At 44.1% G+C, this 25,728-nt stretch overlaps 5 protein-coding genes across 16 annotated transcripts in view; 2 read left to right on the top strand and 3 right to left on the bottom strand.

Moving 5' to 3' along the window:
* The first annotated feature begins 1,442 nt into the window (after window positions 1-1,442).
* Window positions 1,443-4,498, top strand: tarbp2 (TAR (HIV) RNA binding protein 2). Its single transcript, XM_085923873.1, has 7 exons — window positions 1,443-1,662; window positions 1,936-2,250; window positions 2,588-2,657; window positions 2,732-2,849; window positions 2,947-3,074; window positions 3,169-3,364; window positions 3,491-4,498. Exons 1-7 carry the CDS (start codon window positions 1,610-1,612, stop codon window positions 3,646-3,648), a joined length of 1,038 nt encoding a protein of 345 aa, XP_085779999.1. The 5' UTR covers window positions 1,443-1,609; the 3' UTR covers window positions 3,649-4,498.
* LOC147048822 (uncharacterized) lies at window positions 3,997-10,091 on the bottom strand. 4 transcript variants are annotated; one of them, XM_085923867.1, is made up of 10 exons: window positions 7,500-10,091; window positions 7,348-7,390; window positions 6,980-7,020; window positions 6,292-6,331; window positions 6,146-6,169; window positions 5,832-6,040; window positions 5,274-5,710; window positions 5,130-5,189; window positions 4,967-5,021; window positions 3,997-4,848 (listed from the first exon to the last, which is right to left on the bottom strand). In XM_085923867.1, exons 1-10 carry the CDS (start codon window positions 7,642-7,644, stop codon window positions 4,832-4,834), a joined length of 1,071 nt encoding a protein of 356 aa, XP_085779993.1. In that variant the 5' UTR covers window positions 7,645-10,091; the 3' UTR covers window positions 3,997-4,831. The 4 variants fall into 4 exon arrangements, with proteins under 4 accessions (XP_085779993.1, XP_085779991.1, XP_085779992.1 ...); XM_085923865.1 differs by having other exon boundaries at window positions 5,130-5,710; window positions 7,500-7,669; window positions 7,923-10,091; XM_085923866.1 differs by having other exon boundaries at window positions 5,130-5,710; window positions 7,500-7,669; window positions 7,845-7,857.
* A 110-nt stretch (window positions 10,092-10,201) lies between these two features.
* Window positions 10,202-15,870, top strand: sp1 (sp1 transcription factor). 6 transcript variants are annotated; one of them, XM_085923862.1, is made up of 6 exons: window positions 10,202-10,281; window positions 10,842-10,909; window positions 11,696-13,067; window positions 13,655-13,796; window positions 13,896-14,089; window positions 14,231-15,870. In XM_085923862.1, the coding sequence occupies exons 1-6, from the start codon at window positions 10,275-10,277 to the stop codon at window positions 14,524-14,526; spliced, it is 2,079 nt and encodes a 692-aa protein (XP_085779988.1). In that variant the 5' UTR covers window positions 10,202-10,274; the 3' UTR covers window positions 14,527-15,870. The 6 variants fall into 6 exon arrangements, with proteins under 6 accessions (XP_085779988.1, XP_085779987.1, XP_085779990.1 ...); XM_085923861.1 differs by having other exon boundaries at window positions 10,225-10,281; window positions 10,827-10,909; XM_085923864.1 differs by lacking the exon at window positions 10,202-10,281 and adding an exon at window positions 10,295-10,312.
* Window positions 14,030-18,211, bottom strand: LOC147048820 (cell division cycle-associated protein 7-like). 3 transcript variants are annotated; one of them, XM_085923872.1, is made up of 8 exons: window positions 17,973-18,210; window positions 17,414-17,710; window positions 17,218-17,310; window positions 16,958-17,101; window positions 16,744-16,884; window positions 16,481-16,630; window positions 16,255-16,391; window positions 14,030-14,129 (listed from the first exon to the last, which is right to left on the bottom strand). In XM_085923872.1, the coding sequence occupies exons 1-8, from the start codon at window positions 18,078-18,080 to the stop codon at window positions 14,045-14,047; spliced, it is 1,155 nt and encodes a 384-aa protein (XP_085779998.1). In that variant the 5' UTR covers window positions 18,081-18,210; the 3' UTR covers window positions 14,030-14,044. The 3 variants fall into 3 exon arrangements, with proteins under 3 accessions (XP_085779998.1, XP_085779996.1, XP_085779995.1); XM_085923870.1 differs by lacking the exon at window positions 14,030-14,129 and adding an exon at window positions 16,043-16,139 and having other exon boundaries at window positions 16,740-16,884; window positions 17,973-18,211; XM_085923869.1 differs by lacking the exon at window positions 14,030-14,129 and adding an exon at window positions 16,043-16,139 and having other exon boundaries at window positions 17,973-18,208.
* A 727-nt stretch (window positions 18,212-18,938) lies between these two features.
* The window catches only part of cbfa2t2 (CBFA2/RUNX1 partner transcriptional co-repressor 2), a 40,720-nt gene continuing 33,930 nt past the window's right edge, over window positions 18,939-25,728 (bottom strand). For both annotated transcript variants that reach the window (XM_085924038.1, XM_085924037.1), the window contains 7 exons: window positions 24,332-24,516; window positions 23,999-24,252; window positions 22,619-22,704; window positions 22,164-22,350; window positions 20,630-20,698; window positions 20,358-20,548; window positions 18,939-20,274 (listed from right to left, as the gene is read on the bottom strand). In XM_085924038.1, the coding sequence (XP_085780164.1) occupies window positions 19,948-20,274; window positions 20,358-20,548; window positions 20,630-20,698; window positions 22,164-22,350; window positions 22,619-22,704; window positions 23,999-24,252; window positions 24,332-24,516 (1,299 nt within the window). In that variant the 3' untranslated portion in view covers window positions 18,939-19,947. The remainder of the gene's footprint in view (window positions 20,275-20,357; window positions 20,549-20,629; window positions 20,699-22,163; window positions 22,351-22,618; window positions 22,705-23,998; window positions 24,253-24,331; window positions 24,517-25,728) is intronic.

The raw sequence follows: 25,728 nt of genomic DNA, 5'->3' as shown, positions 1-25,728 counted from the left end.
TACTTGTGCGGCAACCCGAAGCGAGCTGGAGGAAAAGTGTGTTTGTGGACACGCGCGTGCACTGGATGAGGCATAACGTAACAGCGAGACGAGCATTTATTCCTGATCTCATTCAGTCGCTGATCTAACCGCCGACCCAATAAAAACACAAGCAGGCCAGCAAATTAAGCCTCGGTGAAACATGAGCGTACAAGGCGAACGATTAGCAAAAAGGATAAATAACGAGCGGTTTGTCTCCCGTAAGGACTGCCGTTTTTCACGGCTGGTTCGATTTTGGTGTTGCGCTTGGCAGAATGTGTGTGGCGGCCCGACGCCGACGGATAAAGCCGTCAGAAGGCCCAGCGCCGTTTCGACAGTGTCGCGGGATTAATTTGCTTCAACCGCAAGAGTAAAGACGGAAAAGCGGAAAATTTTCAGATGAGATATTTCATGGAAATGCTGCTACAACAGTTGGGCCGGGGCCTGTGAACTTGTGGGAATTTTTGTGGGGGACCTCGGCACACAAACACATCCAAAGTACCAAGATTGAAAGGGGAAAATAATACAACACTAAAAGATTTGTGTATATAATCAATAAACCAGCTCCTGCTTGCTCAAATTACAAGAAACTAGATTTCTAACATGAAACACAAACTGCTTTGAATCCACAATTGAGTTTACAAGGCATTACCACTGACACACGGAAAGATGATTGTCGACCAATCGGCACAGAAGCGTGGCTAGTTCTGCCCATTTTACTGACGCTGGTTATTCAGCAGAAGCTCTCCAAAAGCAGCGTGATTAACATGTGACAATGGCAATATTATAAATGTATTTATTATAAGATCATTTGTAAGAAAACATTTGTTTTAGATTTTTTTCTTTTTTGTAGGTCTTTTGTAGTTGAAAGCGCGTGCCGGGTGACTCAATATGGCTGCAAACAGAGAGGTGCTACCTTACAACTTAAACTTTATAACTTTCGACCTATCCAGCTACTACTTTACATACAGAGAGCTGAAAGGGTATCACTCATCAAAAGCTAAACTTAAAAAGAAAAAATTAAGTTGTAAAAGCAAGTTAAAATTGAAAAAAATACCAATGCAAAAAAGATTTACGTAGAATAAACTCTATGTTTTTAATGCAATAAAGTACACGCGTGAAGTAGAGTTCAGGCGCATTTCATAATTCAAAAAGATCAAAATCCACGCTACCTCGGATGTATGAATAAATGTCGCCCTCTGGTGGATCAATGGAAACATGACCATGGGTCTTTTGACAGTCTACCGAATACTAATTTTTCCAATACCATTATGCACAACTTTCCATCCTGTATCTCTTAGTTATTTTTAATGAACTTTTATCTCTATGTCGTCGTCAAAAATAAAAAATAAAATAAAAATACCGGCCGGCAAGTGTGCCCCGACGAAGAAAAACAAAGATCTGCCGACCAATCAGAAGGTGTTCTCAACCCTACGTCATATTTGTGCTGCCAAGCAACTCTGACGCTAAAGAGAAGAAGGACTGCGTTTTTACATGTTGTTTGGGAAAACCCGTCTAATGAAAGGAAGCGTTTGTTCTGGTGGGGGGGCTTGCCATCCGAATCCTACCCGCTGTCCGTCTGAAATAGGGAATGAACGACGAGACAGCCTCGGACAGCTGGAACAGAAACTCCGGGTGCTCCAGGTAAAAAATGCATTCAGGCTAGGCTATCAGCATGGTCAAAACATCACATACATTGTTTAGTGACTAATAGAGATTTGTATTGTTAAAGTGTAGCGATCCTCAATCGTGCATTGCATTGGCAGAAGTGTACAATTACACTCCATTACTAATTTTCTTCTTCCTGTCACTCAGACTTGTTTTTTTTCCTTGACTCAAATGATGCTCTGTTCTTTAAGGTATGTGTAAAGTTTAAGAATGCTGATTAAATTAATATCATCTTTTGCTTCTATCCAGTATTGAGCAAATGCTGGCAGTGAATCCCGGAAAGACGCCGATTAGTCTGCTGCAGGAATATGGAACGCGGATAGGAAAGACCCCGGTATACGACCTGCTGAAGGCCGAGGGACAGGCTCACCAGCCCAACTTCACATTCCGCGTCTCCGTGGGAGAGATCAGTTGCACGGGCCAAGGCCCCAGCAAGAAGGCGGCCAAGCACAAAGCGGCCGAGGCGGCACTGAAGATGCTCAAGGGGAACCTTGCAGGTCCCATAGGTTTTGGTCTTGAAGGAGACTCATTTGTCGGAGTTGATGTGCCTGTGGATGAAGATAGGTCAGTTACAATACACAGCGAATCTCATTTTCTGTTGATACTTTATGCATTAAAAGAATAATAAATTCTTAGATTATTTTCACATGAAAACGCAATTGTTGCAAACATGTTAATTTTGGAAACACGCACCTCGCTTCAGAAGTTTCTAAAATGTCGATAAATTGCTGCTCCACCAATGGACTTCAACAATGTTTAGTGCGATTGATTCCATGATTGTCTTCCATGGGCTTCATTCTTGATATGTAAAAAATCTGAAAATCATTCTGGTGATGTTGTGTCTCTTCCTTTGTGGGTATCAGAGGTGAGCCTGTTTCTGACATTGCGGTCTTGTATGCAGCTCCCCATGCGAGATGAAGACTTTAGTCACTTCGCAGCAATCAGAATGTAACCCCGTAGGAGCTCTGCAGGTTTGTTCCCTTTCTGGACTAAGAAGCTAAATACATTCAAACACTTGTGTGATTATGTTGTGTTTGTCTTTCAGGAATTAGTGGTGCAGAAGGGATGGCGTCTACCAGAATATACAGTGACGCAAGAGTCCGGTCCGGCGCATCGCAAGGAATTTACGATGACCTGCAGAGTGGAGAAATTTATGGAGATCGGTACAAACGCAACACTCAACACAGGATCTCAATAATTTGTAAAAACGAGCCAGTGAGTGGCCATCTTAATAAAATGTGTCTGCTGTTTTTGAATCAGGAAGTGGTACGTCTAAAAAGCTAGCCAAGAGAAACGCAGCTGCCAAAATGCTAGCGCGGATACACGACGTCCCGGTGGACCTGAGGACCAACAACGATGGTGATGTAGAAGATGACACATTCAACATGGTGAGCGAAATGAAAAAGCATGCGTATATACGAGGTGCACGTTGAACCAGTAATATGTTATTTTCCTTGAATTATGACCTATACTGTTGCACAGCACGCAGGGAGCAGGGCGGAGTCTAGCAAGAATAAAAGCTACAGCTGCACTTGGGACGCGCTGAGGAACTCAGCCGGTGAGAAGATTCTGCAACTGCGCACTCACCCGTTGGGACTGCCCGACGACTCCAACTTCTGCTCGGTGCTTGAGGATCTGTCGACTGAGCAGTGCTTTGAAGTCAGCTACTTCGACCTAGGTATTGCGTGCGTGGGGCTTCGATAGTGCTTCATTTGGTTAAGACTTAGTTAAGACGGATACTATCACAAGTGACTTTGAGAACATTCCAAAAAATTAAAAATGAACCTTTTCTCTTTGATTTCAGAGGAGCGAAGCCTGAGCGGCCGCTGCCAGTGTCTTGTGGAGCTGTCTACACAACCTATCACAGTATGCCACGGATTTGCCATGAACGTTGAGGACGCTCGTGCCAACGCCGCCCACAATGCACTTCAGTACCTCAAAATCATGGCCGGGGCGAAGTGACGGTCATGGATGAGGACAACGCCAAATACCTCTCATTTTTACAGAAGAAATCTTGGAAAAATTTGCTTTTTTTCATGTCTAAATGCCACCAGTGAAGATGTACATCACCCCAAATGTACATTTTCTCTCACACATTTTATGACAAAAAAAAAAAAAAAACACGGACGTATTCAGCTACAAATCCATATATCCATCGAGCAGCTATCAAGGATTCTCATCATGATTAAGTCAAAGAGATTACACACACTGGGACACTGCTGAATATATTTTTAGCAATTTTAACATGATAAATTAGGAAAAAGCTGAGAAAAGTGTTTTTTTTTTTTTTTTTTTGGTCCTGGTAATGATTTGTCTCAGTTGTTATTCAGCTTATTTAAAATCAGCACTTGGGACAGTGGCCACATTTTAAACTTGACAATTGTTGCCTTGTCAAGGACAATTGGGACAATAATGTGGAATATTCCTATTATACCTATTTGAACGCACGACTTGTTGACAGAGCTGAAAAAAAAATTGAATTCCCTCAAATGAGATACATGTTGGAGATTACTTTTTAATATAGTCTTCAACAAATGATATTTCTCTTTTGTATCTGTTTTTCTTTTTTTAGTTTTCCAGCATTCTGTGTGCTGCTGCACTTGTGTAGGAAAATCGTATTAAAGTGTTGCTTTTTTTAAATGAATATCTTTAAGTATTATTTCCCATTTTTTTAATAGACCCCCTGGGGACCATAAAAACACAGTACTGTAGTCCAAATCAATTTTGTTGCTAAAATGACCGAATTCTATTGCACTTAACTATTTTGCAACTTGTTACTGTTGTAATAAATTGGAAAATTGTATGCATACAAGTGAAATTTATTCATCATCAAAATGTGTTTAGAGAAATTCATTTCATGTTACATAAAAATATTTTCTCTGCAAACTCATAAATTAGACTGCGTAAATTAAATGTTTAAATAACACAGAAGATGCAAAAATATTTGATAAATATTACCTAAAAACTGCAAAAAAAACCAACTTACCCTTTAATGCGTATGAGTTCAATTATTTAAAAAAACTGTCCAGTAATTTAGCTTAGGTTGCTTCACCCGTCATTTATCGTCAAGAGCATCGTTGCTGTTTTTCTTCCCAAATGGCTTCATTGAAGTTAACATCTGTTGTCTTTGTCTGAAGTTTCTTCATCAGCCAATCTCACCACCTATAAAGACCCAGCATGGAAGCAGTCAGGCTATAGAACATCACCTTTTGAGTTTGAAGTTAGGAAGAAAGCTTCACTGCGTAAATTATCTTTGTGACTAAAACATTTCAAAGTGTACCTTTAAGTTGCTGAGTTGTTTCTCTTGCTGTTTCTTCCTCTTCTACAAAATCCACCTGTTGGAAACAAACGGAACATGTCAATAATCAGAGTGGTCAAGCACTGGTCATTACATTAGTTAATCACAGGCCACCTTAAAAAAACAATTACAAAGGTCTACAAACCTCCAATTCTATGTTGAGCCCCTCGTCACACTTCTTGAGGTCGTTGATGCATCTTGGAATCTTTGCATGGCAGATATCAATTGAGTATTGACAGACATCTAAAGACACTTCAGGGAAGACGTTTGCTTGACGGACACACTCAACTATCTTTGGATTGATTATCTCATAGGTTACCGTGCCAATGGGTTCCAACTCATCCTCTATTGTGACACTATCATTTTGCTTGGCATGAGTATCTGTCACCACTTGTGTTGCCAAACTGCAGTCTTCTTCTCCCAGTACATTCTTAAACTCATTCTGGACCTGCTGGGGTACTGGATTGTCCATATCAGGTAGGCTGGACCTTGTCCTAGGTGAGGTGTAGAGGCACATTTTGGAGACGGTATCCTTGAGCCTCTCAACGGGGGAGCGCGGCTCGGTCCTCACGCTGCTCCTCAGGTTGCTCCTCACGCTCTCGGTGGGCGGCGACAAGGTGAACTGGGGCGTTCCGACTTTAAGCAGGGGGGTGCCGGACACATGCGAGTACAGCGAGTAGAATGCGTTGGCCATTGCGGTCAGAGCTTGGACTTGTCTGAAACGGCCTGTGGGAAAAGATGGCAAGTTTGTGATTTAATGGAACTAATTTGAATCGAATTTCATTCATTTTGTTTCAAAACCACTTTACCACATGGGAAATAATCAAAACCCATGACACTGTCTTACTTGCTATACACAGGCTAGGGTCCTCTTCACGTATCCGTCGAACTTGCGACTCCAAGAAGAGGCGGAAGTTGATACCCCGAGCTTGAGAGGGGAAGGAAAGGAAGCGAGGGGGAACGCGCACAGTGGGCTGCGGGTCGTCGCAGCCGAAGCCCAACTGCCACAGGATCTCTTCGGCATCCACTGAACGTGACCGGAGCACCTCCGGAACCCTGACGTAAGGAAAAATGAGGTTTTTCACTTGTCATAAACAACATAAAGGATGTGCGAATGTTGATTTTAATTGAGCATGCTAAGTCAAAGAGTTTGGTCATTACTTGGTGGAAGGGTGCATTGCAAGTCTTCAGAGTTGTCATGGAATACAAGAAAAAAAAATTAAAGCGAGGACAAGGAATGATTCCGTTCAATTAGAAAAGTATGAGATCATTTCAGTCAAAAACAACAGACAGCATTTCTCACTCACCCCACGTTGGATGGAACATGTCCGCCACTTAACGTTGAATCTGAAATGTATTTTGGAATGCAAAAAAAAGGAAGGAATGTCATTGTGTGTCTGTAAGATAAGTGCTGCTGCATGTGTGTGTGTGTGTGTGTGTGTGTGTGTGTGTGTGTCACTTTAACATTTAGCCCGTGACATGCTAGAAATGATGGAAATGATGGTCATAAATTTCGTTTTTAATTACAGCTAACCTGATAACCGTGTCTTGTAAAGATCTAACAACTTCAAAAAATGTGATGGACTTAAAAATATATACTTCTCATGAGTAGGTAAACATATTCTGTACTGGACCTACAAGCTGTATTCTAATATGTTCGATTGTATTACATGTTAAAATGTTGTAAATTGTATTGGTATTTTTTATTTAGTAATACTTTCATGTACCATTGGAGAATGCTTGCTTGGCACCATGATGCCACTAGAGGAAGCCAAAGCAATGTTATTTATTTGGCCTAAACACAAGCGGATGACTTAATCTGCAAACACTGAAAAAACTTAGCCTGGACATAGAATATTGTTCTAAGCAATGATGATATTTGAAATGAAAGAAAAAAAAAACAGAAAAAAAACCCCACATGACTTCCTTATAATAATAATAATGCTACTTTGACCATAAAATATAGAGCGCATGAATGTACAGTCCTGCACATACCCAAACCCCAAAGAGAGTCATTATGCAAGCAGGCCTCCAACCTGCAACACACATTCACATCTTGCATTGGCCATCCGCGCGATGCATACGCAAACATTCAGCTGGTATTGCGCAATGTTTCTGATAAAGTGGTTTCCTCATGTTGATAAACATCAAGATCAAGCAAGTTTGAAACCACATTTGATTGCTCAAACGGCTCTTCATTTTGAATATGAATTAATTTATGTTTAAAGACGTCATTTCGAGTCAGTATGCGGACTTCCTGCTTTGGTTATTAACATATGACCTTAGAGGCTTTCTATAGGTTTGCATTCATTGAAACTCAGGCACAGGTACAAAATAATACAGTTGAAACAGAGCTGACTTACCCGCGGTTCTGCTGCAAGAATTCAGCTTTTTCTGCTAAGCATCCTATAAAAAAATCACACATACACACACAATATGTACTTTCGGGAATGACATTTTTACTGTATGACAGAAACTTATTGGTAGGTTTAAGAAAACCACCCTTCACACTAACCGTCTGCAAAGACATCGTCGTCATCATCTGATAGGGATTCTGAGAGGAATCTGTAAAGAGGAGCCACTTCTTCCAGGTTGGAGCACTGTTGACCTCCACTGGCCCACCTTTGCCTTCTGTCAGTAGAGGACAGATTTTCCATCATTGAAGTCAGAGTGGTTGATGAGATCCTTAAAATACAGGAACAGCAGCTTAAGATGATTTGCAGAAAACAATTGAATGATGTTGCGCTTTCCTGCCAATTGAACTGAAGTCCTCCCAGAGTGTAAATGCTTTTAAATCTATGTTAAAAACTGTATCGACTGCTCATAAATTTCAAGACTTTAAGGTAAAAAGCAACATTACCTGAATTGCAGACATTTCCTTTTGAGGCATATAGTATATGTTCGCTTTACATCTCCTGGTGGGTCAAACTGAACTTACCCGAAGGATGTTTGCAATCTTAGCCCAGCTGACACGCTGCATGCTCCAGACGTTTACGCTTCTTCGCGATAATAATTCACCATTTTGGCCTTCTATATCAGTTTACAAGTCACATTAGATAGACGCTGGGGGGAAGTGAGCATCTAAAACTGACACATTGCGTGGGACGGTCACCACCGCACATCCTGCAGAGATAAGTGACACTTATCATCATGGGCATTTTCAATGTTACAATATAGATTCAATATTTATCTTTTAACATGACAAAAACAAGCCCTTTTAAATATCATCAGGAGCAGTGGTTAAACAATCAGGCTCATTGTTAATATACTGTAGTTGATGTGACAACAACAACCTGCACGACTAATCCTCGAGGCCCTGGGAAATAAGATGAACATGAGGCCAAACATAGAGACCAAAATCTGATGGGAAAAAAATATCTCCAATGCTTATCAGCGCAGCCATGAGAAACTCCAAATGAAAAGAAAGCATCGTTGGGAATGAATTGATAATGGGTGCAAGATTTCTTTGTAAGAACTTTGGCTGACATTTCTCTTTAAAAGCCTACATGTGTGTGATTTGGTTCTGAGTAATGTTCAATATAAAATATACACAGGTATGAATGGAATGCTGCTTTGAGTGGTCACATTTGTATGACTATTATTTTGAGGGGACAGTAAATATTCACTGTTACTATTTCTCATTGGATAAAAATAAGATTTCCTCTGTGTTGTCTTGTGATTTTTTTAGACTGTACTTTCTCTTGATTTAACTATTGCGCAATCATCGTATCGCGATACTTCTGTCGTAGCAGAAGCAAAATATCGCGATGATACATTTTCGCGAGTTCCTCGCCGACGCCTTTACGGAACCGCCGGTAACTGTGCAGAGTAATAGCTTTTGTTTACGTGGGCACATGTGCTGCTACACTGACAGCCCCCTCGCACGGCGGAATCATCTAAAAACCCTCCCACAAGAGAGCCATTCCCTGCCCCCGGCGTGTCTCAGGCCTGTCCTCGCTCTTCAGCCATGGCCGCCCCCCGACCGCCTCCGCGCTTTTTTCCAGCCCACAGGGCGCCACCAAGGGAGTGGCTAGCAGCCACGGAGGCAAGACTGAAAATAACCAGCCCGCCTTCCACAGTACACACCCGCCCAATTCCGTGTTTACATGCACATCAATCTTTCGCTGCCCAGCCGAGAAAAGTCGAACATGTTTATGCAAGGGGGAAGTCTAACAGTATTAAGTGTGACCAATTAACATGGCGCCTTTTGCGAGGCGAAAACAAGAAATCCCACCTCTGGCTTACTCAAGAGGCGCAACCTAACGTATTCGACCCGCCTTCTTTTCGACTAGTAGCCAATAATATTAGAGGATTTCGAGTTGTTCCGGAAACGACTTGATAAAACGCTCTCTATTGGTGTAAAAGGCAATCAGTTGTAATAAAGGTGCGCTTCTTTTCTACAAAAACAGCACAAGTTTATGCTTCAAGCCCAAAGTGTGTAGTCAGTTTTGATCAATGCAATAAAACTACAGTAGGGCGTAAAACGATCAGCTCTGCAAAAGTACATTTTCACACAGATTAGTACAAACATGAGATCTTGAAGATGACTACAACAATAAACATAGCATAAAAAGTTTTTGAACTCAATTAACTAAGGTGGCAAGACTGTATTAAGTGTAAGTATAGCCAAGCATTAAAAAGTACAGCCTCTGAAATGTGCAACAAAAATAATACAATGTCCACTATAAAACACGCACTTTGGCACAATATTTAACACAACTGCACCCAAAGTAGTTTTTTTTTCTTTATCAATTGATGTTTTCAACACCATCAAGCTATTATGTCGAGACCATGAAAGCCCCGGGGGTGTCTTGCTTAACCAAAACTGTTGCATTTTTCATTTCTGCTCCATGGTTCCCATTCCTCCATGTCACTGCAATCCATTTTGTTCTGTCTCGTAACACCCCGAAATCTCAATTCCTCAAGATCTCACTGCAGTTTACTATTTTTGACATTTGGGCTATTACATTATCAAACAGGAAAATAATAATGAAACAAGATACAGTTTGACGTTTGTATATGTATATTCTAAATGTGGGAAGTGAAAAAAAAGTCGTAAGATACTCTTAATACTCTTCAAAGGACAGACACATCTACCAGTAATGATTTGAATGGGAACTAGTTGGATGTGGAACGCTCAAGAGGCAAAGCAGGCGTCCCTGTGACTTAAATCAAGCGCACCCTCTCCCTTCTCCTTCATAGGTGGGTGAGGGGAGGCGACAAGTTTGTGTGAAGTTGGGAAAAGTTGTCAACTAGAAAAAGAAGAGAAACTCCTCCCGTCTTGAACATTATGAGCAGTAAGTCAACTTTTTTTCCTCCCCCTAAGTCGTAAGTCTCCACAAGACGAAACATTTATCCGCCAAGTAGACAGCGTTATGAAAGTATGGTCGTTTACAAAGTTTTATGCTGTGTAAAAAGTATGTATTTCCTTTGGCTTTTCTGCGGCTCTCTAGTCACTGCAGTTAAATAGAGAGAGATACTTTGCTGGCCCTTGTCGCGGATTGGGTGAACGCTTTTCTTACACTCCGATGAAAGGTTATTAACGATCACCACTTCAGGAGTTGGCAACTAGTTTGTGCGTAAAGATCTGTGGATAAATGCCCTACTTGATCTGTAGTTTAGGTTGACGTTAGCGCTGCTAATACAATAGCTTGTTAGCTCCCTTCGAGCACTTGTGGCATGTAATATGGCTTCATTTGTCGTCTGAATGAATGTCACGTCAAGTATTAACCGTGTATTTTGCGGCAAATAGATCGCGATTAGTTGCCACGTCTTTTCCGCCACACGCACACAACGACGGAGTTAAAAGTCTTAAGTGATCTTTTTTTTTTTTTTTTAAAAGAGTCTTCTTCCGCAGATCAACAGCAGGGTGAAATGGCCGCGGTGGAGAGCGGCGGAGGCTTCGGCCAAAAGAGAAATTCACAAGTAGGTCAACCCGATTTCAACCGTGGTTATTGTTGTGTGAAAGGTTTGTGTGTCGATTTTCATTGTTTAGCTGTGTGTTGTTTCTCTCTGCGGAGCACATGTCTCGGGGTGGGGACGTGGGCAGGTAAAGTTCGCCCACAAACGGGGTGTTGCCGGCAAACCCCCTCGCTCGCGGAGCCTCTCGCTCGGCCCATTTGGCTGGCATCGGCGGGGGAGGGGGGGAAGGCGGTGTCCACCGGAGCCCTGAGAGTTTATAGGGCCGCATTTTAAATGGGTGGGATTGGGGGCAGGGGGAGGCCGAGCCGGCCGTTGTTGTGTTATGGGGGGAGAGAGGAGAGAAATGCGGGCACTCCCGTACCGCCCACCCCTCCCCTCGTATAGCTCATTAAAATTTCTTTTTTTTTATTCTTCTAAATTGATGAAAATCAAAAAGAAGGATTGCATAAAAATTCTTGAGATTCTATTTCATTTTGTCATGGCTATTTGTATTAAGCACTAACATGTAGAGCGTTTTTCTTATTAAAAAAACAAAAACATGTTGGTAGATTAATTGTATATCCATTCATTTCGATCACCCGATAAATTCATAAATCAAGGCACCACTGGACTAATTTTGTCCAACCTTTTGGCCATATTTGTTTTATAAGACTTTGATTGGACAACAATTTGTACCCCCTTTGAGGGATTCCGCTGTAGCAGTAATGACAGTCACTCATTTACAAAGCTACATGTTGTAACTCCTTTATCGCTGTGTTTTTGTATATTTCCCCCTCCTCCCCTTTTCAGGACTCTCAGCAGCCATCTCCACTGGCTATGCTTGCGGCCACTTGCAGTCGCATTGACACCCCGGGAGAGAGCGACTCTCCCGGGGAGCAACAACAGCAGCAACAGCAGCTGGACATGAGTCAAGGTGTATTCACCTCCAATGCCAACGGTTGGCAGGTTGTGCCCATCAGCGTGCAGGCGTCATCGTGCGGCAATACGGTCACCACCGACTCAGTGAACGCACAAACCGAGGCCGGCAAGGCCAGAGGCTTGCTGTCCCCGACGTCCTCGGTGGCCGTGAGCACTCAGCAACAGCAGTATGTCGTCGCTCAGGCGCCGACGTTGCAGAGCCAACAGGTGCTCACCGCCATCCCCGGCATGATGCCCAACATTCAGTATCAGGTCATTCCTCAATTCCAGACTGTCGACGGTCAACCGCTGCAGTTTGCACATAGCCAGCAAGATTCCACGGTCGCTGCCGCCACAGCTCAAGGACAGCAGTTTCAGATCGTGTCCTCCGCCAATGGCCAGCAGATCATAGCCGCTGCCAACAGAGGAACTGCGGCTGGAAACATCATCGCCATGCCCAGTCTCATTCAGGGGCATATTCCCCTCCAGAATATCACCCTGGGCAATGGCGTGTTGCAAAACCAGACACAATTCCTAGCGAATATGCCCATGTCGCTCAATGGGAACATCACGCTGCTGCCCATCAGCACCGGAGCCACCGCTACAACAGCAGCGGATGGCGACGGGAGCGGAAGCCAGCTCGTACAGCAGCAGCCCACGTCTTCCAGTGCGGGTTACTTGACCAGCGTGTCCACCGTCACGACGCCAACCTCCTCCTCGTACGGCATGGCGCAGAGTGGTAACGGAGCCACGGCGGTGACATACCAACAGAGCGCATCTTCTCTCGGTGTCCCCATACAGCCGGACAACAGGGAGCAGCAACAACAACAACAACAGCAGCAGCCACAGCAGCAACAGATCCTCATCCAGCCCCAGCAAGTCCTCCAAGGGGCAACGCCCCTCCAAACCATCCAGGCCAGTACCATCACAACGGCAGGCGGTCAGGTGTTTGCCACACCGACTCTTAGCCAGGAAGGTCTCCAGAACCTTCAAATCATGCCAAACACTAGCCCTATCCTGTTGCGCACAGTCGGGCCCAACGGCCAGGTCAGCTGGCAGACTCTGCAGATCCAGAGTCCAGCGGGGGCGCAGATCACGCTGGCCCCATTGGGCCAGACTCAGGGAGCCCCCCCCACCGGAGGAGTGTCGGTAAACACCGTGCAAATCCCTGGACTCCAGACCATCAATCTCAACACGCTCGGAGGATCGGGCCTTCAGATGCACCAGCTCCAGAGCGTTCCCATCACCCTCACGAGCCAAGCAGGTCAGTTACAGGGGATCTCCTTCATTCATGCACCTCTTTTATTTTACCCAAAGTAGAAGCAGATGTTTGCAAATTAATAGTTCAATTTTTTTTTTTTCCCTTCGCCTTAAAGATGGCCACAAATTGATCTGAGAGTAGATTCATTCCAATGCAATTACTTTCTGATTCTCTGTACATCAAAAAACTAATGGGTGTTTGTTTGCCTGTGTGCAAATGACATCACCGGCACAACCAGTCAAACTACTCCAACGACCGAGTCAATGTGGGTCATCAATTGTGTCGTCATCACGCTCAACCACAAGTTCTGTGGAGGACAAGGACAGGGTGTAACTTGACTCCTCCTGTCGCTGTGTCGCAAACATTACTCCCGTTAGATTTGCAAAGATTGAGCACAGTGCATTTGACTGTGTAGATTAGCTAGAGTCAGTGTTAAACTTTTTAAATGAAACTATTCAAATGACTTCATTCGTAGTTTTCCTCATATAATGAGATAAACTGTTCACTATTGAAAAGGATGTCAGGAAATTGAAAATTTGGATTTACAGATTTGGTTGTAAACTTAAGTGTTTATCATTAACACTGTGCAGGAGACCAAACGTTGCAGACAGGCACAGAAGGTTTGGACGACAGCGCAGCCCTCGACGACGAGGACATCAGTCCGCCGTCGCAGGGACGCCGCAACCGCAGAGAGGCCTGCACCTGCCCTTTCTGCAAGGACGGGGAAGCACGGTACGTCATGGTCCTAAACCCAAACACTTTCCAACTACCATTTTCTTGACACTAATGGGCTGATTTTGTGTGCGCGCGCATATTGTGCCTCCAAAAAAGCAGCGACCCAACCAAAAAAAAGCAACACATTTGCCACATGTCGGGATGTGGAAAAATCTACGGCAAGACGTCACACCTCCGAGCTCACCTGCGTTGGCACACGGGCGAGCGGCCTTTCGTTTGCAGCTGGGCCTTCTGCGGCAAGCGCTTCACACGCTCCGACGAGCTCCAGCGTCACAAGAGGACGCACACAGGTGAGAGGAGGATGAAACATGACCATTTTTTGGCCATGGCCTGAAAAAAGACCAAATATTAGTCTCAAAATGCATTGTTCTACACATTTCATTGAGCACTTGCTACATTCTGATGCATATTTGTCTTCATCCATGCCCAAGGTGAGAAACGCTTTGCCTGTCCGGACTGTCCCAAGCGCTTCATGCGGAGCGACCACCTCTCCAAACACATCAAAACCCACTTCAACAAGAAGGTGGCAGTGCCCAGCAACAGCGGGGCCGCCGCTTCCGACACCCCTCCCGCCGCCCAATCCCCGGAGGACGAGGGCATGTCGGCCGGCGACCAGCACTCCATAGTCACCATGGAGACGCTCTCCCCGGAGAGCTTAGCTCGGCTCGCCAGCAGCGGGATCAACATGGTGCAGGTGGACCTGAATCATATCAACGGCAACTACTAAGAGGAGCACGCTGCATTCAGGGACCGCAGACATTGATCAAACAAGATTATGCATTTAGATTGAAAGGTTTCGTTGCCTATTTGTTTACAGAAATCATCATGGCCCCACGACTACAATCATCTCCGTAATGGAACTGCAATAAATTGACCGAAATTGTAAACCGTCGTCTCTACAACAATAACGGCCTACAAAGGTTCAGCACAATGAAAAGCACAATTTTTTCAAATCATGTTTTGTACTACATCACGTAGCTCTGAAAATTGTAGCGCAGGATTCTCAAACAAGATCCCGGATACTGAAATGACACATACGCTTTACTTCTAGGAACATATGACCCATCTTACTTATGTTTGAGTAGCCCTACTCTCACTGCCAAACTGACTCGCAAGTCAAATTATGATGAATCATAGGGGGAAGTAAAAAATAAATAAAAAATCCTTCACAATACAGTAATGTGAAAGCACCCCCACTGGTCTTAAACACAATATTGTGCTAAATATGGTTGAAGAGTGCAAATTTAGCAGGAAAAAAAACATCACATTTTACACTGCAGTGTTTTGAGTGAGTACGTGCGTATTGCAAGACAATTTTTGACTCTCCTTTACCTTTTAAGGTGGTTTTATTTTGTTTCAGCCATTTGCTCTGCAACACTCGACCGGTTTCAAAACTACATTCAATCCATCTTTAATGCCAAATAAAGCATTTATTATTTTTTTCTTTGGGAGAACTGGATTTTCCACATCATCCTTACTACGGTAACTGTGACTGCTGAGACGAATGAAATTATTTAACATGCTTAGGTACACAGCCAAGTTCAAGTGCTAGGATTGATTGTTTTATTGCAAAATAACTTTTGAGTGTATATATATATAAATATATATTTGCTAAGAAAGAAAATCCCAGCAATCTTAGCAGAGGCCAGAATGGTCCTTATTGATTGTGAGAGGTTGCCTTTTTAGTTGTTTGCCTCTTGTGCACAATCTTAATCATATTATGAGTTTTGTTGGTGTATGTCGATCAAGTGAACGATGCATTTGTGTACGATCATTATGTTCCAAGAACTTTTCATCTCCCCACTCTGTGGTACCAGCTGACACTTTGCCTTGTGGAGTTAATTTTTTTATTTGTGAAATATTTTTGTTCAAAGCTGTACGGCGCAAATGCTCAGACCAAAGTTCACACGAATAAGCGGAAATGAAGAGCGGTCGTGTCTTTTGTTGAGTTTTAACTGGACAAAGTCATTGGCATGACGCGGCGAGTTTGCGCTTAAGTTGCTCAGTGTATTATTCAACAGGTCAATTTAAGAGGATACTCATCACCACTGTGAGAATGTCTTCCTTTGTCCCAATGTGTCAGGCTTTCTTTCTTTTTCTCATACAAGTGCTCTTTTTCTTCCCACTGCCTGTTAAAATGAGGGATTTTATATTGTATACTACTGCAAATGCAAACAGCTGGATTAAAATCATTATTCTCTTACTTTATGTACTTATTTCCCACTTAAAGTACAACTCAACCATAAAAGAAACAAAACTTTATTTGGTAAAAACTAAAACAATCATTCCCAAGTTCACATGTCTAAGTCGTCACCATCGCTCTTCAGTTTGTTGCGGAGACTGAAAGATGAGATGTTTGTGTTACACATTTTAAGTTCGAGCTAAATCACAGCATCCACTTCATAACCTACAAAACACATCTGTACCATTGTTAACCTCAATTGATGAAAGGTACCTGCTGAGGTAGGAGTGCACGTCCGAGAAGCCGTGGTATTGCGCAAGGGGGAACAGGATGCCGGTGGGGCAGCGGCCTTCTCGTTGCCGGCAGAAGCTGCAGTTGCAAATGCCTCGGCAGGGAGGGCACTGCCACTCCTGAGTGTGCACACACAAAAAAAAAAAAAATCACCAACACAGTTTAGGACTTTTGTATATAAAGTCAATGTTATGTTGGAGGATCTAACCGGATCCAGCAACGCCGTCTTGACGTCCTCTCCGTATCGGTTCCTCAGACATGGCCCGCAGAACTGGCCCTGGATACCTCGGCAGCCCTCGCTCCGGCAGCATGTCTTTGTGTCGATCGTCTTCTGCCGACATTGGTGGCATGTGGAGCCCTGAAAAAAAAAAAAAAAGCTCCATTAATACGTACTAATTCATAATAATTCATTTGATAATCAATTTGCTGTTGACTCATTGATTCATTTTGACACCTCTAGCGCGAACCTACGGTGACTCTGTTGTAGATTTTGTCTGTCATGTGGTTGGCCACCAGTTGAAGTTCATCCTCCGTGATGTCGTCCACGGGCCGGATCACATGAGGGTTGGGATTGGGCCGTGGGGTGCTACGACGCTGCGGAGCTCGCCGCACCTGGAACCCAATGTAAATTACATAATATGAACGTGCGAAAATTTGGAGACACTATCGAGACAAGAGAAACTACCTTGAGAAGCTCTTCTTCCAAGCTGTGCTCGAGCTCGTCCTTTCGTGCGTCACAAAGGTCCTCGCATCGGCCCATGGAGCGGGTCCGTCGGCGGGACACCTGCTCCGGGTTCTTCCTGGACTCCCGCATCAAGCGAGGTGGATGCTGTGGACAGGTTTGTCCACAATAGTCATTGAAAGACACAACATGTTAGATACACTTGCACAATTCATAATTGTCTTCACAAAGGATACAATTGTATTTCTTCTTTGTCTACTCACAGATGTTTTTTCACTGGGCTGCTTTGCTTCTTGTTTTTTCAGACGACTGGTGCCTCCAGACATCTTCTCCAAGTCTGCCATGAGCTGAGCCAACTATTGCAGCACAAAGCAAATCAAACACAGCAGGTTCTTTTTAATTCCAGCTGCAGTGACTTCCAGATTTATGATCAATTGTAAGTGAACTGAATAACTTTACCATGGCTTTGTTTGCCTTGATGTTTCGCTCTCTCTTCACCAGGAGAGAATCTGACACATCCTCTGGTTCTTCCAAATGAACAGATCCAACCTCAACGTGACTGTTTTGGGTCTCCTCTTCCTCCTCTCCATCATCAACAACAGAATCATCATCATCGGAGTTGTGGTCAGTCAGAGACGAGTGGAGCGCCACCCTCAACCTGAAGGTTTTTGACATTTTGGCATTCTCTTGCTTGGAGGTAACACAAGAATGCTGGCCTCCATTTGGACCTTCATATTCATCTTCCAGGTCACTATTCTGCATGGTAGAAGCAAACAAGTTTCATTTCAATGCACTATATTATATTATACAACAACTTCTAGGTGTTATAATTGTTCTTCTTTTTTCTACACTCAATTTTAGTACTCACATTTTTTTGTTTGACTCTGTGGTCACACATACCTACCTTTTCATTTGCAAGTCATAACTCAGACTAGCAAAAACAGCAATTACATAAATGAAGACAACCACACACAAACACACACAATCAAATGAAGTCTATGGAACTAAAATGGTGCACCTTGTCACAGTGGTCGCTCAGTTCATCTTCACAAAAGCCATAAAACGTTTTGTCATTGTCAGAGTCTTCGGCAAAAGTTTCAGCCAGTTCCTTTGTGAGGTGCAACATCCCGAAAACTTTCTAGTGCTTAAAATCCCAATAACAAAAGCCAAAGAGCGTTCAACGACGCGACGTCTGTGACACCATTTTAATTATGACGAAACAGGAAGTGCCGCAGGTAAAGTTGCCCACCAATTAAGACGATTAAGTGATGAAGAATGTGCTTGTTGTCTGCTTGAGGGTAGCGCAAAAATGATCACACCGCCCACGTTATTTCACCCAGGGAATTTTAACAAACACATCTTTTAAACTTGTACCCATAATATATTTCTGTTGCAGTTTAGGGTTAGGGTTCATTTCGTGACGCCGTGCTTTTAAACCCTCACTGGGTTCTGTAGGGCGTGGGACTTACGAGCCCAATACAATTGTGCGATTTACTGCCACCTTGTGGTGAGTTCTGATAGGACATTTGTCTGTTTTGCTCGTTTTGAGTTGGTTGACTATTACTTTACTGTCAGATTTTGTGTATTAATTTCAGATATTCAAATTTTAAGGTCTCTCTAATCACAATGACATATGTATAGGAATTGTACTGTACTGTACATGTGGTATAATCCACAGATCTAATTGTGGAATTATTAATACAACCTTCATGATGGAATTATGGTTGGAGTTCCTACCTCATAGGTCTCAGGTTCAATTCTCACCTCAGGTTGTCTAGAATTTGTAGAAACATGTTAAGGTCACTCCAAATTTCCTATAGTCATGTCAGTAGGAATTGTGTACATGCAATTTCCAGTTTCTTTTACCAAAAGATTGCTGAAAAGTTTAATAAGAAGAGCTGGAAAAATTGGAAGAGTACTAATGGTATATAATGCAAGCCAATTAAAATATAAACCAAAGCAACAATAAAAAAAAAAAACCATCTTCAGTAGCTCTATTTCTTTATTTTGTACCTTGCGTCAATATAACTTTTGTCATGTGACTTGTACCAAATCTTTAAAGGACAAACAGGGCAAATAAAAGAAAATAACGGCATCATTCTTTTTTGACAAACTCTTACAACAAACGAGAGCAAGTGTATGTAGTAGTAGCTACTACAACATTGGACGTGAAGTTGTGTGAGTATATCTCCTGAGATATGTCTGTGCTGTGTGAGGAGACCATTTGCCAAGTTGCTACAACGACACCGCGTGCCAAAATGGACGTCATCATCTGCCTTTTAAGGGCCCACCAAGAAATTGAAAACCTGATTGCTGGTCCGCTGTGGATGTAGTTATTGAATGCATGTAAGCTACACTTGTGTTGCACAGCAGCGTTTTACTTAAGCTGGAGTTGTGTATTTTCATACAAATAGAGAGGCGAGTGTGTGAAGCTCCCAACTCTACTTGGGGAAGTAAACCAAAGTGTACTAACTTGGTGGAAACATCATTCTGTCTGTTTTCCTGAGGTCCTCATTAAAATGAACTTTGGTGGTACGCAAACAGTTTAATACCTGAACGCTTTGTGTTATTATATTGCTTGGCAAGAAAAAAAAACACTTGACACATTCACACAATCAGTTTTGTCTTGAAATCTACACCTCTAAATCTTCATGGCTGGTTTTATTACACGTAACCCACCTGCCACTGTTTTAAATGGATACACAGAAATTAGTGGAAAGGAAAGCTGCTTCAGAGGAAAGTGTACATTATTTTTAATCTCTCATTTTATAATCATTTTCACCCTGCCACCGGAGATGGGTCATCATCTTGAGTTTTTTTTTTTTTTCGTTTCTTTTTTTTTTTTTTTTTTTTTGAGGAGAGCGCGTAACTATAAACAAGTTTCCATCTGTCATGGGGATCTGTTGGTCCAAGGCGAGTCAATGGGGGTTAGGGTTGAACATCTGCTATTCTGGAGTGACTCTGAATAAAAAAGTTCAGCCACCATCTTCCTCCTAATGTCCATTGGTCTCGGGCGCCGAGGCCGGGGTCGAAGGGGTGGATGAGCGAGACACCACCGGAACCTTCTCCCCGCCAGGACTGGATGCGGAGGTGGCGACATCGGAGGTGGTGAGCACTGTGGGGGACACTCCGGCAGCGGCCGCCGCCGCCACCTTAGCAGCGGAGATGGCGGACACGGGTTTGGGCTGAGCTTGAAGTCCTGGGCTGCAGATGAGGTGGTGGCGCTCCCAGTCTTTGTGCTGGCAGAAGGAGCCGCAGTAGCGTGCCGCGTTGCAGCCGCTGCACGTCTCGCTGGCTTTGCGGCCGCAGTTCCAGCAGCACTGTGAGAAAACGTAGGAGGTCACTTTTGTAAGAAAAGGTAAGAAACCAGGCTGACTGCAGAAAAATGTATATATGGGCTCACCTCACTGGAATCTTCTTGCTCATTGATCACCATGATGGCGTCCTCCTGAGCCTTCCTCTTGGCGTCGGCCAGCGTCTTCTCCATCTTGGCCCGCTCGGTTGCGATCATCTCGAAGGCTTTTTGCTCGGCTTCGGCCACGGCCTTCTGCACCTCATCCATGGCTTGCCTCTTCACCTCGTTCACCGCCTCCTCTGCGCACGGAAAGAGCGACACTGTTCGGTTAGCTTACGTGGACGGCAAACGACGGGGGGGGGCTTCGAGTGAGTTCTCACCTGCTTTCCTCCAGATCTCGTCTGTGACGTATGCCGAGCCAGGTCGCGGGGCAAAGTCTCGCTGAGACTCTGCAGAGAGAGAGCACGGTTAGTGTGTGAGTATTCCTTTTATGGCAGTTTACTGAGCCATTTTGAGTTTTGCGCCATATGATCCTGCAGATTGCTCATGACGTGACTTTCAATGCAGCTGACAATTTTTTGCCGCATTTTTTTTTTCAAAATCTCATTTATGTCTTCCAATTGCAGAGGTTCCCCATCCTTTACTTTGGAAGCATTTCTATGTGCAATGCAAACAAGGTTCTCATATCTATCTGCTTTGGAGACGCAGCAGAATTGTTGTTTATCGTCGTCTCGTGTGAGATCTGAAAGCCTCTGAGAGGAATGTGTTTGGCTTGGACGGTGGGGAGGCGGGCCTACAAGCTGTGTCAACATTCTGTGTCTGCTTGCAACTCTCTATCTGCCTGCAAATCACCTTCATCTCACAGTGTGTCATTCCATACGTTCTGCACTCACATCAGGTAAGCCTGCAGTATTTAATGATCTCACAGTTTCGCTCTTATGCGACCATGCAGTCTTTGTTGATATTTTTTAATGTTTTTTTTTTTTCTCGGACGGCGGGGCTGTCTTCCCGGCTGTGCCAGATGGTACTCGTGCACGTTGGCCAGCTTTGTCTCGCTGAGCCCGCAGGATGGCCCTTCTGTGGCCGATATGGCCCAGGCCAGTCCTGGCACCTGTGAATGTGACTGTGGCCCAGCGGGGGACAATCCAAGGCTAGCCTGGCAGGGCACAGATGACGCGGAATTCTTCCTGCCTCCACTAGAGGGCAATGTCAGCCATGTACTGAATTAGTATTGCCCTTTCTTGATCTTTTTAGCCCCCTTGGAATTGTTGTTTTGGGGGATGTTAACATGAGCAAAAACTCACCATTTCTTGCAAGTGCATGTACGTATTTGAGGGGTTTTAAACTTGAGCCCCCAAAAGACACAGTAGCAACCCTTGGAATGTTTTATTGCACTGATTCACACAAAATCGAGTATCCTTTTCTATATCATAAGCGAATGCACAAAAAAGTCTCAACTTTTCAAGGACCCGTGCCTGAAATGGAACAGGCGGTCATTCATTTTGGTTCGAAGCAGCCATTTCGGACAAATTCCAAGGTTGTAGTTTGATGCACTCCTACTAGGCAATTTGCCCATATGAGTCCCAATTGAAAGCAGGTGTCCCAAACAGATGGGCACTTTGAAATTGCCAAGATTTTTTTTTTTTTGCCTATGCCATGCCATCAAATGTGGGAAGAGCATGGCGCCAAAGTTTTGACTTTGACGATTCTTGGAACATTTGAAAAAAAAAACAAAAAAAAAAACTCGTCCCGACACTTGTGTCCTCAATTCAAATGAAATTGGGTGGCCATGTCAATCATAAGAGGATTCTATTTGAATTTCTGCAAATTCTACGGCTCGTAGTATGACGAATTATGAGGACCAATGCCTGAAGTAAACAACGATAAATGTTTTGTTTTGAACAAAATCCTCACCAGACTCTGCAGAGTGAGGGCTGTGCGTTTTGGAGAAGGGTGCCAAGGCACCTTTGCGAGCGTCCTCCTGCTCGCTGGAGCGCCGCCTCCAGTAGTTGAGCTCCTCGCGATCCGACTCTTGGCACCGCCGCAAGACACTCACCGACCGCCGCGTCTTTTCCACCATATCCACGATGGAGTTCAGCACCTGGACACGACAATGTTGAGTCAGCCTTCATTTCAGTTCTCTAGAATTTGTCAATCGAGGAAACTTCATTTTTGTATATTGTATACATCTTCTACTTCATTGGAAGTAAAATCTGGCAGTTGACAAAGGATTATTTTTTCTTATTCACTTGTATACAAGATATATTTTCTAGGATTTCTGTCAGGATAATAAAAAACCCTCCTGATCTGTATTAAAGATGAAAATATGTGTTGATGCATCTCTCAGAGGAGACACAAAAGACACTTACGTGATCCAGATGCCTCCATTCATCAGCCCACTCCCTGTCAGTCAGCCTGTGGTCCACCGGCTCCTCGCGGTAGCCCCCGTTAGTCCCTGATTAAAAACACACACAAATGAAACCAATAAATTATTAAACATTCCTGTTCATGCAAAAAAAAAAAGAAAAACATCATTCCAATCTGTAACACGACAGCAGTGTCCTCACATGGCGCGTAATACATAGTTTTATTTTTCGTGCTTTTTTTTTTTTTTGCACATGACGCCACGATTGACTTGGTGAAGAAAAACACGAGCGAGATGAAGGATGAGAAAAAGCTGAAATGAAGAGGAAAAGAGAAGCCCCGTGATGCAAAACAGACTTTCGGCACCCGGAGCCGGAGCACATCTGGAAGTCAGCTGTCAAACACACACACTCACACACACGCCAAATGTCTCTGCTGGCACCCTCCCCTTGCGGATCTCCCGGCATTCCAGTAGGGAGACACTCAGGCTGAATGCAGTGGCTCCGATATTTAAACACAACCAGCCGCGCGCTGTTTGCCATCATAAAAAAAAACACATGTGCGCCCGACACGAACACAACAAAGACGTAGGAAAGCGCCAATCTGGGTAAAATGCAGAAACAAACAGCCGACAAGAAGCCGCATGCACACTGGGCGTGTTGAGAAGAAGAATGATTCCTATGGTGGCTCGCCTCGACCTCCTGGTTCTCATCAGCGTTCATCAGTTCAAAGCCATGCGTGTGTGTGGAATAGTGTGTGTGTGTGTGTGTGTGTGTGTGTGTGTGTGTGTGTGTGTGTCTCCAGTTAAGTGGCGGCAGGCGGGCGGGAGACTGTGAGACAAGGGACCTCATAAACACAGCACCTCCACCAAAAGCATATCAAGGTGTGTTTGTGTGTGAAGACTGTAGCCATTTCCAAAGAGAGCTGACAAGTCCCCTGAAACGGAGGGCAGATATACACCAGAGTCCATCCAGCCGGTCACGGACAGCGCACCTCTGTTTATACGCGGCACGCCGACGATACACTGAGTCCCGATTCATGGGGGCGCCATTAAGCAAACACAGAAGACCACCCTTCATCAAGCAAGCCATCCAGTGCACCTCAATGAAGGAAAAAAAAAAAAAAACTCACGAAGGGTGAAGCATTTTATTTTTGGCAGGCACAATGTTTCCCGCTGTTGAATATTTTTGCGTACGTAAAGACTTCACATACTCGTTAGCGTGTGGCTCACTTGGTGATGAAGTGCTGCCTCTGTGAGTGAAAATGCAAACTCAGCTTTTAACAGTTTTTTTTTTTTGAGGGTGCTATAGTTTAAGAATTGAGATGTCCCCAGATTGCGAAATGGATTATTTATTTGAACAAAGTAGTTGACGCTATGAAATTACCTGGCAGCCTGGGTCGCTCTTTGAGCTCTCGTAGCTCCAACATGCGCTGACTGTGCTCGCGGTGCAAGATGTGCGGCGCGGCAATATCGTCCAGGGCGTAGTGCTGCAGGGGCGGTGGCGTCGGGTGCAGCTGGGCGTTGAGCGGCAGCGGGTGCGCGGGGCTGTGCCGGGGAGCCGGGCTGATGGTGCAAATGCGTTTGGCGGCTGGCTCCATGGCCACGGGCGGACGTTCGTGGAAGCCGTTCTCCTTGACCCTGAAAGTCGTTAGCGGCTGCCGTCAGACGGGCTTCCGCTGAATCGTGGGCGGTCTAAAATTCGGTTATTTGAGCTCACCTGCCCGGGCTGGGCCTCTTGACGGCGGCGTCGGAGGGTTCCATGAGGAGCTCAGAGGAGTCCGGAGAGGAGGCCATGGTGGTGCTGAGCAGGAGGTGCTCGTGCTGGGACAGGTACTGGGCCGGGGTCTGCTTGGCCGCACGTGCGCAGTGAAGCAGCTCCCTTTGTAGCAGGGGAAGGTTGGCCTGGAGATTACAAAAGAAGAAAACTGCTTTGTTGGCACGTACAATGCAACATCAGACAACTGAAGCAACAACAACAAAACGTCCATGATATGACTTTGGGTGCTGAGTCACAGCACAGCCACGACACACAATCTTGGAAACATTTTACAACAAACTCTTCCACCCCACTTGTGATTTTTTTTTTTCTTTTGAGAACTTCTCTGTCTCCATCCTGTCCTCAAGATTTTTCTTTTTTTCCTTTTTTCTTCCTCGTCTTTAATTAGAAGCAGACGCTGGTGTGCTTGCAATTACCCTACTTCCTCTCTCTGCTAAGTAAATAAAAGCCAAGAGTTGTCTTTTTTTTCTTCTTCTTCATTTTGCAAAGCATTTTCAAACCATCATTTGCACAAACAACGTGACCACTTCTTCATATGGCCATTATTACCCGAAACGTACACCAGATTTGCCAAGGAACGATGTTGACATCATCTGGAATGGAGGATTATATTGTAAAATGACTTTCGTAATGTTGAACTGTTTCGAGATGATTGTTTGTGGTATTTTTACGATTTGAACAATTAAACTAGGCAATTACTAGACCATTATACAGTAAACCAATAAAATTATTAATTGTGGTTTTTCTCTACCTGCAAATTGTTGCTTGATTCTTCATAGATGAAAAGACAATAGATAGACATTTCTCACTTTTTATCGAACGCTTATCTAAAAGTTAACTTTATCATTTATTTGTCTCATATTTTCATGAATATTTTCTACTGCCTAATATGAGGTCATTACATGTATCGTGTCATCCAAAAATTGGTATGTACAATCCAAAATGGTCATTTTTCATCTATTGCTATTCCTTGTCCATTTTTATTTTGTGCTTTGGTGCAATAAACATGAGGAAAGCATTAAAGAGAGTAAAAACATTGGATGTGTTTTTTTCTCTCTATGTATGAGGGCGAAACCCTGTTCAAGTCCATCCCAAAGTTGGACTCTGAAGGTCTCTGCCTTGTTTTTGTGGACTGGGATCACAAAAAGGGGTCTTCCCCAAACGGTTCCCACAAAGTTGAAAGCACCGAAAGAAAAAAAAGGGTGGTCTGGCCCTCACCCCCGGGCCGGGCCCCTAACCGGTGGACATTTGAGAAGAGGCTCTCCTTTTTTCTTTTTTTTTTTTTTGGCGTGGCGGATGCAAGATCGGCGGCGCCTCGGCAGCTGAGCACTCTTCAT

Source organism: Syngnathus leptorhynchus, chromosome 11 (genome assembly GCF_054491065.1).
Source record: "Syngnathus leptorhynchus isolate UIUO chromosome 11, UIUO_Slep, whole genome shotgun sequence".
Lineage (NCBI taxonomy): Eukaryota > Metazoa > Chordata > Actinopteri > Syngnathiformes > Syngnathidae > Syngnathus > Syngnathus leptorhynchus.
This window is presented reverse-complemented; position numbering and strand designations above follow the sequence as displayed.